The 17,877-nt window shown below is 41.7% G+C and overlaps 1 protein-coding gene across 1 annotated transcript in view; it reads right to left on the bottom strand.

Annotated features, from left to right (window-relative positions):
• Nucleotides 1-5,810: 5,810 nt before the first annotated feature.
• Nucleotides 5,811-17,877, bottom strand: part of FAM120C (family with sequence similarity 120C) — a 111,633-nt gene continuing 99,566 nt past the window's right edge. The window contains exons 11-16 of the mRNA XM_047093636.1: nucleotides 17,290-17,404; nucleotides 15,237-15,446; nucleotides 13,875-14,076; nucleotides 11,377-11,515; nucleotides 11,114-11,171; nucleotides 5,811-9,452 (exon numbers count right to left, since the gene is read on the bottom strand). Coding sequence (XP_046949592.1) covers nucleotides 9,198-9,452; nucleotides 11,114-11,171; nucleotides 11,377-11,515; nucleotides 13,875-14,076; nucleotides 15,237-15,446; nucleotides 17,290-17,404 — 979 coding nt within the window. The 3' untranslated portion in view covers nucleotides 5,811-9,197. The remainder of the gene's footprint in view (nucleotides 9,453-11,113; nucleotides 11,172-11,376; nucleotides 11,516-13,874; nucleotides 14,077-15,236; nucleotides 15,447-17,289; nucleotides 17,405-17,877) is intronic.

Below are 17,877 nucleotides of genomic sequence, written 5' to 3' on the forward strand. Positions count from 1 at the left end.
TGAACATTTGTAAACCTTAGGTCCCAGCAGGAGCCATGTGCAAAAGTATTCACAGCAACATTAATGGAAACCCATATTTCCACTGGACAGAGAATAACTAGATAAATTGTGGTGTATCCATAAAGTGGAATACTATATAGAAGTGAAAAAAAATTCACTACAACTAATGCAACAACACATTTGAGTCAGAGAAATCAAGTTGAGTGAGCAAAGGAAGTTGTAGAAGACTACATAATAATTACATGTTTATTTTTTTAAGTTTATTTATTGAGAGACAGAGAGAGAGAGAATGCAAGTGGGGAAGTGGCAGGGAGAGAGAGTGAGAATCCCAAGCAGGCTCTGCACTGGCAGTGCAGAGCCCGATGTGGGGCTCAAACTCACAGACCTCAAGATTATGACCTGAGCCGGAACCAAGAGTCAGACAACCGACTGAGCCACCCAGGCGCCCCTACATTTTTATAAAATTAAAAAGCAAGTAAAACCTAACAATGTGTTGTTCAGAGATAATTACTTATGCAATAAACATATTTAAAAAGAAAAAGGGAGCACCTGGGTGGCTCAGTCGGTGAAGCATACGACTCTTGGTTTTGGCTCAGCTCATGATCTTGAGGTTTCCTAAATTCGAGCTCCATGTTGCTCTCTGCACTGGCAGTGCAGGGTCTGCTTGGGATTCTCTCTCTCTCTCTTCCTCTCTCCCTGCCCCTCTCCCACTCATGCTGTCTCTGTCTCTCTGGAAAGAAATAAACTTAAAAAAGAAAAAACAAGGGAATGAAAACAAAACTCGAGATACCAGTTACCTTTGGGGGAAGATAGGGAGATGGAATATTCCTTAGGTTGGGCAGTGGGCTCATGAGTGTTCATTTTATTATCTAATCTCATAATGTATGTTACATATAGCCTTTTGTATTTATCAAATATTACATGATTTTTTTTCAAAGTAGTACAAAAGAAAGAGAGAGATGTTAAGGGAAGCCAGAGAGTTTTAGAAAATAGGTTCGGTTCCAGTGTCAATTACTATGGAAGTTCTCAATGAGATGAGGCCTGTATGAACACCCTGGGCTTGGTGACTGGGAGCACAATGGTCACCTCTGGAAGCAGCCACGTTCAAATGGGAAGGACTGGCACCCAATTACAGGTTAGGAAGGAATGTGTTATGAGGAAGTCAGGAATTGGAAGCATAAAGTCTTCATCTATTACCATCTCCCAGCAAACCCACAATGATAGCTAACATTTATCAAGGCTATATTATATGCCAGGCACTTTACATATGCTATGTCACTTAATCCTCACAACCACTCCCACAAGGTGGGCTAGGGGAGCAAAGCTCAAATGCTTGTGTTACCAACAGATTATATTCACTACAGCCACATGCAGAAAATCCCTAGGACACGAATGGGAACGAATGCTTCACTAGTTCATTCCAAATTTTAGATATAATGACTCAAGTGGTTAGATAATGGCAACCAGCCAAAATGTGATGAATCAGTTCTGCCCAGAAATGGGTCATTTGTCTCTGTGGTGCTTTTATTGCAACTCACCAAACTTACCTCTCCCTTGTTTCAGGCACATAGAATTGTACTTTTCCACTTCTATGAAAGTAGGTGAAAACATGTGACTTGCTTTGGGCATTGAAAAGAGAGAAGAGATGTGTGCCACCTTAAGCTCTAAGAGTCAGTATGCATTTTGGTCACATGGTCACAGGGGAAGCCCTGACCCAGTAAGGGGACTTGTGAGTCTGAGTTCCCAAGTGGCTATAGATGAAGAGTTCCCCTGCCAATGCATGTGGAAATATATGAGCAAGAATTATACCTCTGTTATGTTATTGAGATTTTGGGGTTATTGCAGAAAAACCTAGCTTATCCTGACTGATACACTCCCCTTTTCTAGAGTTAGAGATTATTAATGTAGAAGGACCGAATAATGAAATGAGAATGTATACATATGTGTAAAACAAACTGCCCAGACCTCTCTCAGGCATAGGTCACTTTCTGTAATCTGTTCCTAATAAATCACCACAGAATTCTCATATTTCTCACACACAAAAGACTAGTTGTAGAAGATGTAAATAGAGGGCAACATTCTAGGCTCACATTATTCCTAATACTTGTGATTTTAGAAGATACATTTTGTCACTTCTCCCTCTAATCCATGAAAAAGCACAACTGGCCCTGCTCAGATCATATACCCATCCCACTGGGGAAGGGGAAGCCACGTGACTGACCATCAACCCACCTCTACCCCAAGACAGGGAGGAGCACTACCCCAAAGGGAAGACCTGGGTTTAACTGCCAGACAGAAGGAATGCTGGGCAGGCTGAAACAAAGTTATCTACTTAGTCAAAACAAACTTAGATTTAGAACCCTGGTTTTATTGCTCATTAGCCGTGTATGAACAAACCTGGACACCATTGAATCTGCCCACATATAAAGTGGGGATAGTACTTTGCAGACTGGCTTGAGGACTATAAATAATGTACAAGAGTCTAGTACTACACCTGGTACCCAATAGGTCCTCAATAAATGGTTACTTAAATTTTTTATTATTTTGAGAGAGAGAGAGAGAGAGACAGAATGCGAGTGGGGGAGGGGCAGAGAGAGAGGGAGGCACAGAATCTGAAGCAGGCTCCAGGCTCTGAGCTGTCAGCACAGAGACTGATGCAGGGCTCAAACCCATGAACCATGAGGTCATGACCTTAGCCGAAGTTGGCACTTAACTGAGCCACCCAGGTGCCCCAATAAATGGTAACTTTTAAAAGCCAAATGGTAAAGATTTCTTACTTTTAATTTTTTGAGTCCCAACACACAAAGATCAAAGGCTAGGAAAAGGAATCTGTAGCCATAATCCAATATGAAACAAAGTATGTTACAAATAATAGAGTTTTCATTTAAGAGTAACGTGTTTACAAGTTTCAGTAAGCCTTTAATGCTCACCTTTAGACTCAGCTATTTCCTTTTGTAATCTGTACACACAAGGCACAGAGCAGTGAGGGAGGCCAAGCCCAGCTAGTGTCACTCTGTGGAAGCAGTAAGGTAACAAGAATGCCCTCGAGTCCTGGCTTCAGACTCTGCTCCAAGCATCCCTCTATTGCTCAAAGGTGACTCAGAGCTCAGGGTTTTTTTTTCATAGCCCCACAACACATTTAAATGAATACCATTCAGTGCTGAACCTTCATACTCAAACTTTTTTGTGTGTTTTTGCCATCAACATATCCTGCCTTAGAAGTCTACAATCTGCTTTATACCAGGGAATATGTTCAAAGGTGTTTTAGCTGCCCTTGGTTTAGTCATTTACTAAGTGCATGCTGGGTGGTTGGTGCCAAGCAGACAGAGATGGTCAAGTTTAATCAAGGGGCATAGATGTGCCCCTTGGTCTGTCTTCAGGTGAGACAGATATAGGGACTGGGTGTGATGAATCTGTACAGGGATCCCTAATCAGGGATCAGGAAAAGAATCACAAGGATATGAGCTGAATCTTGGGGGGGGGTAAAGTTGAGAATGCACCAGAGACGAGGGGAGAGAGGCATTCTAGGCAATGGTACAAGCAAATGAGAAGAAATGGATATTAATAGCTGCACGGGATGCACTTTAATGTTGCTGAAGTGGGTTGGGTGTTGTAGGAAATGAGGCTAGAGAAGTGGTCAGGGGCAAGATCATGAAGGGACCATGGAGGTGGGGGTACAGCATGTTAGAAGGACAGATTACTCTGGAAGCTGTACACGTGGTGGATCAAATCGGTGGTTCTTCGTCTCTTGAGTCATAGCCTTCTTTAAGAACCCGAAAAAAAAGTATAGGCCGTCTCACCGGGGAAAGGCACATACACTTAAACACAAAATGTTGCTTAAAAATTGCCTGGTTAGGAGTAAGGCCAGGGAGCAGCTATAACAATTCAGGTGAGACATGAAGAGGCCTGAACTGAATCACAGCAACTGGGACAAAAGAGAGACAGATAGATGTGAGAAACAGAACAATGGTTGAGTGTTACCAACAGATCTTGTCATGAGTTGGCTTTTAGAAATGAGGCTAGGATAACTCCCAGGTTGGTTTGTGATTTAGACAATCGACTAGAAGGTAGCATCACTCATGGAGAGGAGCAGGCTTCAGAAGAGAGGATGTGTTCAGTTTGGGAAAAGTCAAAAGTGCCTTTAGAACATCCAAATAAAGAAGTTCAGCTGGAAGCTATATATGCCCTTCCTTTTGTGATTCTTATACTGGCTCCATTGCCTGCTCTCTTTTTAAATTTTTTTTTTAACGTTTATTTATTTTTGAGACAGAGAGAGACAGAGCATGAACGGGGGGAGGGGCAGAGAGAGAGGGAGACACAGAATCAGAAACAGGCTCCAGGTTCTGAGCCATCAGCCCAGAGCCTGACGCGGGGCTCGAACTCACGGACCGCGAGATCGTGACCTGGCTGAAGTCGGACGCTTAACCGACTGCGCCACCCAGGCGCCCCTCCTGCTCTCTTTAATTACAAGTAGGTTCCTAACTCTCTGTGTAACACTTCTGAATTGAAACAAGCATATCCCCCACTTTCAGAAAGGGATGCAGATGGGGGAAGAAAGTAAACTGCACACACCCAAAATTATTTCAGTTTTTTTTACTAAAAGAATAGACTTTTATTAAGCACTGTAAGTTTCTTTCCATCAGCATTAACAGAACAACAGACCAATTTCCATCACAGAAGAACTCCTGAGACATTTTCATTCCTTTCTGAAACACTTCCAGAAACTCCTGCAGGTTCCCCTAAGAAGCATCCATTCAAACTTACATTAATAAACTATGGAGCTTTTGTGGTGAGGTGGGCCAAAATGGCAGGGAATTTGGAATCTGGGAATGGGAAAGAGAAATACATATTATCCATCCACTAAATACACTGTCAAGAGCACAGGAGAAGAGATATTAACACAGGAAAAAACAATGGAAGAATTTACTTTTGTCAATAACATCATTTATCAGGGAGCACTAAAAATCATTGACTCCTTGCAGTTAAAGTTTCTTTAACCTAGTATGTTATTCTAAAAATAGAAGAGAATAGAATAAAATAAAAGGAGGGGAGGTGTCTTCTGGGAAGTAACTAAAATGAAGTCATCAGATTTGGCAGGGTTATGAAAGATTAATAAAATCTGAAATATTTAATTTGCTTCATTTACATGAAAATTCACTAGTCATTAGTTACTACCAACACGGACAAAAGAGCATCTAAAAAGTACAAGGGCAATGTCAAAAGCTGAAATGGGCACCCTAGCACAGGGGGTATTTTACTTTGCTTTTAACTTGGAAAAGATGATTTTGTAAAAAAAAAAAAAAATGAATTTATCTTCTTAGAACATCAAAATGACCTCTGACAATATTGAGGGTAATTAGCAGTAATAAGGGAATAAGTGCACTGAGCTCTACCTGCCCCAGCAGACTACTGCAGGAAGCCAAGGGAAAGAAAGTGGAAAGTCAAATTAAAGATGCCAAAGTCACAAGAGGGAGAATAATAGAGAGTGACATACAATGGAACAGTGAAAACTTACCCCCTGCCCTCAAACCCCAAGCATATTTAGGAAATATGCATTAGGAAGTGAACAAGTAACAATGATTAAACCTTAGTAGAATTATACTAGCTACTTTAAACTGTGGTCTACTTGTGTTGTCATTTCAAAGGAAGTGGGGGTCTTAGAGACTGAAAGGGTAGCACTGACATGCCCACACAAGCCTTCTAAGGTTCCAACGGACTGGATCACTATAACCAAACAGTTACTTCCACATTCTTCCTACCCTACGTAAGCATTCCTCCCCCCACCCCCCCCACCCCCACCTTAACCACCCTCCCTAATGCCTTGTCTGGCTGTTTTTCTCAGTGATCAAAAAAAGTTCATGTGACTTGGCCAATGATGCCAGAAAATCAAGATGAAGACAAAAATCAAATGTCACTGGCCAAACCAAGTGCCATTTTTGGGCTTTAAAGTCTACCTGAAGTCCTCCTGGCTCAGAATGAAAATGATGCAAGTGAGCAAAAGTTTGTCAGGCCTAGTTCAGGCCAGACTGGCCACTGAATAAGGGTGGGAATTTTAGGCTGACCCCAAGACAGGCCAGCAGAAATCAAGATGCCAAGTCCTTGGGAGTCAGTGGCTATATACAACCAGGGTTGCTTTTGCTTGTGGCCCTACAAGGTCAAGGGGTTGTTTCTGGGGGTTCCTATATGACTTTGTTCAAGAGAGGCACACACATCATAGTCAGAAATGGAGCCTCAAGTAAAGGATGACAGTCTCTTCAAATGGTACTAGCAGCAAAGATCAGACCCACCTTCCCCAATTTGTCCTCAGGTAAGAAAAAGTTCATCTTCCAGTAATGAACCTTAGCCTTTCTGGCTTCAAAACTGTAGATTTTGGTAGATAAAATACAGGAATATGGCCCTTTATGGTTCTTTATTATGACCTTCCAAACCCAAAATGCTGAATCCAAATAAAAATCAAGGTTGGAAGTGAGCCACTTATTTCACCCTTGGCCAGGTTAGGAGAAAGCAGAGGGGTGTGAAAGGGAGAAAAGCAAGCCTTTTGGCAAACTGGAATCACCCCTGTCAAAGCAGCAATTTTACTTCTCACAGTGAATGCCTACAAAATAAATTTTCTTAAGGCTGTGAGAGTTAACAATACTGTCACTTGATTGTGTCGAATAGATTCAAGATGCATAGAAATGGCAACTGAAGAAAATACCTTTCCATATAACTCCAAGTACTTCCTATTAGAAAATGGTGTCTATATATTTAATTTAACTCAGCTCAGTAATTCTGGTTATTTTTAGAGATTCAAAGGATCCCTCCCTCTTTGGCTCCAGAAAGAAATTTCCAAGCTGTCTAAGTTCAGTACCGAATCCCTCTCTTGCTGGACATAGAAATCCTAACCTTCAAGATTTTTGCAAAAGTCTGAGCAGGCCCAAGAGAAGAGGGGTGGGGGACCAAATTAAAGGAGCAAATTCCAAAGAGGAGGCTTTTGTACACTTTGTTTCTGGTTATATCTTGCTAGGTGTTCACTTTTGTCATCTTGCTTTGGTTTATGTAAGAAGTGTCTGGGCAGGGGGAGAGACATTCTAAGGGCTCCCTCCCCCTACAAGTTGTGGGTTCTCTTAAACTGGGCTAGACTAGGATTAAACAGTCTGAGACTGTTTTCAATCTCTCATGTTGCGCTCATTGTAAGTGGGCAGTAAGCAAACAGACTTTTGGTTGTCTGGAAAATAATCACCAAGGACTTACTGTGGGTTAAGGTGCATGGGGTTTTTCAAAAAGAGAGAGAAATCCTGCTAGAAGTCTAGTCAGTTGAATTCCTGTAGACATGGTACTTCTTGGGCAAGAGTATCACAAAGCCCAAAAGGAGATGTGTGAGGCTGAAAGCCTCAATTCCTGAATGAAGACACAATGCTAATCTGTTGTAAGCCATGTTCCCATCCCTCATACTTAAGCTGCTGAGGAGGGAAACTGGAAATGCAAGGTTGCCTCAAGAGTATCTCTGGCAGGGAAGAACAGCTTTTTTGTCCTGGGCAGATTCTGGCCTCATCAGGGGCTGGGAACCTTTACAGAGTACCCCCAAAGGCCTGGGCCAGAGTCCTCTGAAGTCTTCCTTGCAAAGCAAATGAAAAGATCCAGTAGTCAAAATGTCAATGAACAAATAAAACAATCTAGGCATGTAAAACCAAATTGTTGATTTCCTCACACTTCCCTACCCCATCTTTCCAATGCTAGTTCTCTCTCCTTCAGGGATTCATGGCAATCAATTCTAGCCTGAGGTCGGTTTGACCCAGAAGCTCCAGATGAGATTTCCTCCAAATTAACTGCAAGCCCTGGTAATCACCTCCCATCCCCCTTCTCTCTCTGAACTAGGCTGCTCTAGCAGAAGGAAATGCCCAAATATTCCCCACCCCATTCCAACCTTCTTGTTCACTATATGGGATGTGAGGACTCCGTTCAAGATTAAACTTGTGACAACCCAACTGTTTGTTGTTCTGAACGGGCAATCTCTGGAAAATACTTTTTTGTCTGCTTTAGAGAAGCCCATCTTCTCATAACCGATGGGCTGTGACTCAGTAAGGATTTTAAAGTGTGGTCTTTTGAAACCCACCACTCCATAGCAGTGGAAGCATTTCTGGGAAATTCAGCAAATCTTCTGGGACATCACCATGTATGTAGGTACGTGTGCACGCACACACATACACACACACACACATATATTTATATATATAAAATATGTATAGATAAATAGATCTGTCTCTTTATATAAAGGGTATGTGTATGCATATAGATACACACATTCATATATACATACACCCACACGCCCATACCCAAACACACACACGCACACACACGCACACACCATCTTTTGAGTTCCTTTTCGTACTCAGTTTCATTACATTGATTCCCACCCTTTCAGGGTGTGGGCAGCAGGGAGTGGGTGAACTGCACCACATCTTCTATTTTACAAACAATGCATTAGTTCAGAGGCAGGAAAAATCTGCCCGTACTTTTCTGACTCACTTGAATCCCCCAGTACAAAGGCCATTGGTTGTTTTTTTTTTAAAGTGTATAAAATAAAAAATAAAATAAAATAAAATAAAATAAAATAAAATAACCAATACTATTTCACTTCCCTGAAAACATTTACCTATCTGATTGTCAGGCCAGAGTTAGAGGCGGTTGTATAAAATCCTGGGTTAAGTGAATGGGGGGAAAGAACGAGAGGAAGGCAGATACTGATTATATACCAAGGTCTCACGAATTCATAGAGAAAAAAGCAAGGTAGGAAGCCACAGACAGCAGTCCCTGCCATCCCACAAGTTTTGTAGAGTAACATGATGAAGACTCAGAAAACCAAAGCTGGAGCTTTTCTATAGGGCCTTACATGATGACACCAGATTTCTGACAGACACTGCCTTACTACACTCCCAGGGGAGGCAAAGAGAATACTGGCATTACATATTCTACTTGAGAATAGGACCTAGTCCTGTTGCCATTCATCTTTTACCAGAGCTTCCCCAGAAGCAGACCATGAAGTCTGGAGGTCAGAAAAAGACAGGGAAAGGGAAAAGATGAATACAATAGGCTGTCCCAACAAAATCTTGGATAAATCTAGGGTAAGCATTTATGTCTTCCTCTAACTTGGGCCTACAATCAGAAAGGTAAAGGTTTTCCTCTCTTCCTGATCTGCTGAAGCCATCTTCTGCTCATTATTCCTCCTTCTGTTGTGCCATAGTTCCTAGCTTTTGCTCTCGTAAGCGGCTCTTCTCCCCATTCTTCACAGGGAAGTAGCGGTTACCATTAGTACACACGTTGCTGTCTCTGGATAAGGCACACTGTGATGGAGCTGGAAGATGATGATCACTCTTCTCTTCCTTGATCAATGTGCCATTGTTTCCATTTACCTGTGAGTGGGACCGACCCTGATGAGGCTCTAGGGATTTAGAAACTCCATCTGAAGTGCTCTGTCAAAAACAGATATATTCAGTTGAAATGGTAATCCCAGACTGACAGTTCCCAAGCATGTTCGTAAGCTAGCTTGCAGAAGCTGCTTCAGTTCTTCAAAAACATCAGAAAGCCCAAAGCCTGTAAACACCTAGTAAAGTGTGCTCTGATAACTGTCCTGATAACTTAGGGTGACCACAGATGGATTTGACTGAAACTCAATGGCTGAGACAACAACATAATGACATAGATATCATTTATAAAGCTTTACAATGTATTTTTCTAATACTAGTCAGAACCCTAAATGGTAGATATTATGCACCATTTACAGATGAGGGAGCTGAGGCTCAGAAAGATTAAAGTACATTGCTCAAGGACACTCAGAATGAAGTAGGGGGCGCCTGGGTGGCTCAGTTGGTTAAGTGTCCAACCCTTGATTTGGACTCAGGTCATGATCTCACGGTTCGTGAGATGGACAGCACCACTGTCCAGGGATGATGCTTTAGCTAAAAACAAAGTCAACATGAGAACTTCCTTGGACAGGCTACCTCTGGAGTAGATAACAGTATCCCCAGTAATCTTAGCAATGAGAAACTTATGATCATCCACAATCCCTTCTTTTCCCTTAGTTTCTTCATGTGTAAAAAAAATAATAATAACAGTACCTATTTTTTACATTCCTATAAGGATTCAATGAGACACTCCATGTAAAGCACTTAGAATGTGATGTGCCTGGCACACTGTAAGAACTCAATAAATGCTAGCTAATATTATTGTTTTGATTCCATGTCCCCAAGCAAACTTCTGATATAATGGCTTCCCTTACAGCTTACACTTACATGAAGAAAGCTCTGGTAGAAATGGTTAAGAGCATATGCATTAGAGTCAGCCAGACCTAAGTCTGAGTCTTGTCTGTAACAATTAGAGTTGTTATACTGTAGTAGAATCAGGACAATCAGGACAGGGCAGGATTTTGGAATCGTCAGCTCAGGCTGGAATGGCAACTTGGATGTTGACTTGATGGATAATTTTGGGCAAGATGTTTCATCCCTCTGAGCCTCAGTTTCCTCTGTTTAAAATGGAGAATCCTGTGGTGCCTGGGTTGCTCAGCTGGTTAACCGTCCAACTCTTGATATGGGCTCAGGTCATGATATTTGGGGAGAGGGGTATGTGTAATGAACATCAGTGGAAACTGTTATAATTCACAGTGTACATTAGAGGACAGTTTAAGACCATTTTGAGCCATCAGGAATAAGCAAAATGGCAACAACTCCTTCCTTCTCATATTCAGCAAAGGCCAAAGTCCAATTTTCTGAGCATCTCTGGTAGAAAGCCCTCAGAAAACCCTGAGAAGCTGGCAATCCCACTGTTAACTTCACTTTGGCCCCTTTTCTGGCTGCATGTAGCACATACTATGCTAGGTACAGGTGTTCAGGACACAGTACCTGGTTTCTATCCTGTGGCTTCACTCAGGGAGAAAGATGACACTCTGCAGCACTGTGGGAACAGTGTGGGCAGTTAACACTCACTAACTCACAGCTAGAGAGGGAGGGAATGAAATCAAATGCTGGGAGTAGCTAGGAAAACTCACAGTTTTCTGGCCTGATCTGATCATTTGCAAGTTAGCTGAAAAGACAAGATGTATCAAACAGAAGGTAGATAATCTCAGAACAGTGCTTACTTGTTTATTTCCTTTTTTGTGTCCTTTGGATCCTCTACCAGTCTGTTCTTTTCCATGCCTGTAGAAAGTGAGGGGAAAAGTGATCCTGAGGAATATATAAAGCCCACATTTTCACTTAATTAATCACCTCCTCTAGGAAGTTTGACCCTCTTATGGAAAGTTAGTCAATGCCTCTTACCTTAATGGAAGTATTCAATAGGTGGATATTTTCCCAATAGCACCTTGATTAACACTAGCTCATACCAACCTATTGGAATACATACCCTTTTCCTGGCCCACCAACCGAGACCACTTGCATGCCAAAAGAGCCTCGGCCCCTGGAGGACCTGCTGCCAGCCCACTGGCCCACAACCATCCCAGCAATCTCCAGTTTTCCTCCTTGGGGAGGGATTGGATGGAGACCTGGAGAGATAGGAAGAAGGAAGTAATGAATGCTAAGTGCAAGGTAGGATAAGAAGTGGGAACAAAGATCCTACAGCCCACCTACTCTGCTTACTTCCATTTCTCTATGATAAACACTCTGTCATAACAACAAAGGTTCATGGTGGAAACAAATTTAGGGACAGGGGGTTGAAGCTCTGTACACATCCACTTTATTTTTTTAAATGTTTGTTTGTTTGTTTATAGAGCAAGTGCGTGCACAAATGGGGAAGAGGCAGAGAGAGAAGGAGAGACAGAATCCCAAGCAGGCTCTGCACTGTCAGCGCAGAGTCCAATGCAGGGCTTGAGCTCATGAACTGTGAGATCATGGCCTGAGCCGAAATCAAGAGTAGGATGCTTAACAGGTTGAGCCACCCAGATGCCCTGTGTACACATCTACTTTAGCAAGTGGGGTATGGACAATTCATTTTTTTGCTACAGGGCCTGGCACATAGTAGCTATTCAATAGTTGCTAAAAGAATGAATGTCCTAAAGTCTAGTTATTAGAAAATTATAAGCCAAATGCCACTTCTATTTTCCTTTCTTTTTTCTTTGCATTAAAGTTTAGTTGACACAGGGGCGCCTGGGTGGCGCAGTCGGTTAAGCGTCCGACTTCAGCCAGGTCACGATCTTGCGGTCTGTGAGTTCGAGCCCCGCGTCGGGCTCTGGGCTGATGGCTCAGAGCCTGGAGCCTGTTTCCGATTCTGTGTCTCCCTCTCTCTCTGCCCCTCGCCCGTTCATGCTCTGTCTCTCTCTGTCCCAAAAATAAATAAACGTTGAAAAAAAAAAGTTTAGTTGACACATAATGTTACATTAGTTTCAGGTGTACAACCTAGTGCTTCGACAACTCTGTAGTTATGCTGTGCTCACCACAGTACAGCTACCATCTGTCACCATTCAATGCTATTACAATACCATTGACGTTATTCCCTATGCCGTGCCTTTCATTCCTGTGACTTACTCACTCCATAACTCATTCCACTCTCCTTCACCCATTTTGCCCATCCCCTCAACGTTCCTCCCCTAAGGCAACCATAAGTTCCTTCTCTGTTTATGGGTCTGGATTCCGCTTTTTGTTTATTCATTTGGACCAAAACCACTTTTCTTTTTCTTTTTAACCTTTTATTCAAATTTCAGTTAGTTAATATTAAAGTGGGTCTAAACCATTTTTGATTCAAATATGTATCACTACACAATGGAGGATCAGCCAAACCAGCAAACTGAACTGAAAATAATGAAACTAAACTGAAAGTAATCTATAATTAATAAGCAAGAATAGCAACAGTTGAAAACCAGAACTAATTCAAGACAAGATAGCATATCTCTTTAAAACAGGAAATTCCAACTCAGTCTGTATGAGCTCACAAGCACAGTAGAGCTTTGTAATTTGGCATAAAAGGAAGCCTTCATAGAATCCACAGTTCTAGTAAACCTTTAATTTTAGTTTATGGAAAAAAAGCAAATGTTAATAACCCTCTACTCATTTAGCCAGTTGTCAGTAAAGAGCCCTTCATTCATATAACAGTGTCTAAGGTACCAGGGTACTAGCCAGTTCTAAGAGGGCTAGAAAGACTTGCCTTTGGGGATCTTACTGTGGCCTTTGAGGAGGCATGAACCACCTCTTCATGAACCACCAGTAACTGGAGACTAGGCATCACTGGGAGCTGGGACAATGGCAAGGATCTCCTGAGAACTTAGCCTTAATTAAAGCTGTCTTCTGAGACACAATAAAATCAACATGCAAAGAATGGGAACAAAGATCTGTAAAGTCAGCTTCAAGGAATGGACTGAATGGCTGGCTCCCTGGTTTGTAAAACTTGATCATTACCTGACTGAACAGAGCAAACATCCACATTGCTCATCCAAGTAGAGCCTTGAACTAAATATGCATACTGAATTTTATGACCCTAGATAAACTTCCAGCTTTATTTTTTTTAAGTAGGTTTCACGCCCAGGGTGGAGCCCAACACAGGGCTTGAACTCACGACCCTGAGATCAAGACCTGAGCTAAGAATCAGACACTTAACAGATTGAGCCCCCCAAGAACCTCCCCAGCTTTATTATTTTTAAAATGATGAACAGTGGACAACAAATACCTTGAACCATAGCAATGACATTCCCACCTGATCACAGAACCTTGATACTTCATGTCAAAATGTCCCTATTAAAAAATCCTGTTTCACCAAGGTTGTTTGAGTTATTAGGATCAGTATCTTTGTTTCAGGCACAGTATTGGGTCTGATATATATGAAACTGCTGATTCTGTGACTGGTACTAACTACCAGATGGGTTATTATGAAATAGATTGAGGATGACAAATACATCACTCATAGGTACTGACCTGTGAATCCCCGGCTCCTTCCTTGAGGAGGAGGTGGCATTGAGCCCATGGCTCGGGAATAAAGTGAAACAGGGTAGAGAGGGGGCACCATGGGAGGCACAAAAGTAGGTGACGGAAGTAGAGCAGAAGGTGGTGGATGGTTCATGTTGACTCCTTCAAGGATACTCTGTCTCATCTTTTCCACTTTGGTTGCCAGATCAGCCTTCAAATGAAGAACAGAATTAATAACAGCAGCTGCCATTTTTTTTAACGTCTTTGTTTCAGGCACAGTATTGGGCACTCTAGAGACAGTCTCACAAATCTATTCCCATTAAGAGAACTGAGGCCTGGAGTTAAATGGCTCAAGGAGTCATACTCAGGGAAACCTGTCTGGCACCAAAGACCCACTTTTTGCATGACACCAAACTACCACACTAGCTCTGACCGAGGCCTTGTGAGGCACATTGACTAGGTCAAGGGAGACAAATATAACAATAAGTATTTACTGATGGTCTGTCACACGACCAGAAATAGGCTAGGTTATTTTTTAAGATGGATAGAACAGAGTTAGGTGAAAGAATAAAACCTGACATGCACAAAGTTTTTTAACCTTCTCCCCCATACCCAAGATCAGAGACCATGACCTCTGTCCAGGAGAAGCCCATGCCTCTAGTCCAGAGATCAGCAAACCTGTTCTGAAAAGGGCCAGATAGGATTTGTAGGCCATATGGTCTCTGTCACAACTATACAACTCTGCTGTTGTGGTGGGAAAGCAGTCATAAGCAATATGTAAATGAATGGATGTGGCTGTGTTCCAATAAAACCTTATTGGAATAAAAATTTCAAGGTTTTCAGTTTTGAGGTATTTTGCCACCCCCTTCTCTAGTCCCTCAGCTCATTCCCCCCAAGTGGATAAAGGAGTAAGTAAGGGTTCCTTTCCCTGTCTTTCCTAAGGTTTCATTGTAAAGAATCCCCTGCTTCTACTCTGTCATCTACTTTACTATTCTCTTCTAGTTCCAAACATAGTTCCTTTACAAAGGTTATCACCATTTGCAGAAGTGACTTACAGTTTTTGCAAATAAGGGAAATGAAATCCTAAGAATTGCAAGAAAGCCCTATTCCATGGGAAGGAAATACTCAGATAAGAAAACAATAGGAAAATTTGGTGTTCATAAAAAACACTTTCCAACGTATGGTTTTATAACATGGACATATAAGACTCTGGGCCTTTGGGATTATCCTTGACCCAGTTAGGTTAATGTCACACATTCCCCTACTTCTGCTACCTCCCTCTCCAATGTCTCTGTTCCTTTCCACCCTCTGCCCATTCATCCCCACAGTGGATCAGAGATGGCCCTTAGCAGCTGCCCGACATAAAGGTACCTGGCCATCACAGAGCTCAACCAGGGATACTCGCTCTCGGCCTGCTTTAATCAACTTGCTCTGGAACAGCTTGCCATCAAAGTAAATCCAGGGGCAGCAGTGCTCCCACGGGACTGGCTGGCCACAGGCATCATTGGCAAACAGAGCTGTGTCGACCCCACTCATGAAGAGGGCAGCAAGCTGGATCCCTCGGGCATCCAGTTTCTCAATCTGAAACCACCACAGAGGAAAAACTACTATTAAAAACTGTTACTGGTTACATCTACTCTTGTTCCTGTTATTCTGATTATTCAAATTAAACTTGAGCGTGTTGCCTCTTAATATAGACATTTGAGTGCACAAGCAGCTTCTATCCATGTCACTCCCTGACACAGTTTGAAAGATACTCATTACAGTTTGAAAGATACTCATTACAAAAAAAAAAAAAGACATCAGCTTTAAAACTTCAAAAAGGCACCAACCATTTTGTTTTTACCTGTCAAGTTAGAAAAAATTTAAAAATCCAAAGAGAAAAAGAACACCCAGTGCTGATAAGGATGAAATAAATGGGCACATTCATATAAAGCTGATGAGAAATGTACATTACAATTAAGCAGTATGTGAATAACCCTGAAAAATATTCACATTTCTTGACTCAGTAATCCTACTTTCATGAATCTATTCTAAGGAAGTAGAGCTATGAATAAAACTCTATGTATAAAGATTTTAATTGTAATGTTACATCTAATAGGGGAAAACTAGAAACCAAAAGGCCAACATTATAATAATTAGCTGATACATGCATATAATAAATTTCTTAAACTTTTTTAAGACATAGAAAATATGTGCTATGTTAAGTTTAAAAACACAATATGTAATCACATACACAATACCTCAACTGTGTAGAAAATGTTTATATTTATTATCTCAAGTTGGCATGGTAGATGGCTTCAACAGGAAAAGGAGAAATACTTGCAAGTCCCCTCCTACATGTGATCTGGAGACAGTAACTGCCCTAGGGCCAAGCAATATTATACTTACTGTAAGGAGGAACCAACACTGTTTTTCTTAGACTGTTTTTGTCTTTCCCTTAGTTAACCTCACTTAAAGGAAGATTCTGTTAGCTTTCTTGGGCTAGATCTTTTCCACGTTTATCCTAGGGCCTCAAAAAACCATGGCCACTGAAGTCAGGAGAGGGGTGTTCTGCATTAATAGCTAGTATAATTGGATTCTGTGTACTTAAGATATGCAAGACACTGTTCTAGGTGTTTTGCATGGATTATTTACTTTATTTAATATCCCTACAAGTAAGGAAACTGAAGCAAGAGAGGTTAAGCAACCTGCCTCAGATCACACAGCTAGGATGCAATGAAGCCGAGATTCAAACCCAAGGCAGACTGGCTTCAGAGCCTACCTTTTAAACTACTGTGTTCTGGGGCCCCTGGGTGGCTCAGTTGGATAAACGTCTGACTTCGGCTCAGGTCATGATCTCACAGTTTGTGGTTCGAGCCCCGTGTTGGGCTCTGTGCTGATAGCTCAGAGCCTGGAGCCTGCTTCGGAATCTGTGTCTCCCTCTCTCTCTGCCCCTCCCCTGCTCGAGCTCTGTCTCTGTCTCAAAAATAAATAAACTTGAAAAAAAATTAAACTACTATGTTCTACTGTGTTCAGTTAGATGGTGGATTTGCTTTCTTCCTTATGTTCTTCTAGACTTCTCTCTAACATCCAATAAATATTACTAAAAAGGCAGGCATTTACTCAGAGACAAACTCAGGACACAAGGAAGAATCCCCTGTAGTGTATCTTGCAAGAGTCAGAAACCTTACCATAGTTTGTGGCCACAACTTATTTGTAATGTATAATATCCATCTTTTCTGTCCATTCTCACCTATCAGTATGGGAGCAGTGGTGCAGGTACCTCTTGGTTTTATTAATAAACATACATGATTGGCTAAAGTAAATCAAACATTTGTCTGTAGAACTTACTCTTCTCCTCAGCACCAGGGGAAACAAAAGACCGAAAGGAAAGCATTGAGCTCATAAAAGAAAGATTTTAAGTTAGGTTAAATCAAATCACCTTGAGTTCTTGAAGTTGATCTGGCTCATAAAGCTGGGTAGATACTGCCTGTGCAAGGAAAGTGTCTAGCTCATGGCGATGCAGGATTCGGCCACCAGGCCACTGAACCATGTATCTAGAAAACAAAAGCATAATTATTAAGGTAAAAAAGCTCATTTATTCCTTTCACAAACACTTATTAAGCTAAGAACCTATCACGGGCCAGGTTTTGACAATTTCAGTAGAATAAAGTTAAAGCATCTTCGCCTTTGGTTATTGCGGTCTAGGTGGTAGAGGAGACAGGCATGTGCCTCAACAATGACAGGAGAGTGTGATAAGTACCAAGATAGAAGAATGTACAGGGTGCTACAAGAGCACAGGAGAGGGCTAGGCTAAAGGAGTGAGGGAGGGTATGCTGAAAAAATAGCAGGAGCTGGGTTTCAAAGGGCCTGTAGAAATTAGTAAAAAAAAAAAAAAAAAAAAAAAAAGCGGGGAAGGATGTTCTAGTTGAGGGAACAGTATATGTGAAGGCATAGAGGTGTGGAGTTCAGTATGATATAGTAGGCTCCATAACTCAAAAAGATATCGGCACCCCCATGTTCACTACAG

Source organism: Lynx rufus, unplaced genomic scaffold (assembly GCF_022079265.1).
Source record: "Lynx rufus isolate CCGP_SWC_20201006 ecotype Redwood Valley unplaced genomic scaffold, mLynRuf1.p SCAF_35, whole genome shotgun sequence".
NCBI classification, from domain to species: domain Eukaryota; kingdom Metazoa; phylum Chordata; class Mammalia; order Carnivora; family Felidae; genus Lynx; species Lynx rufus.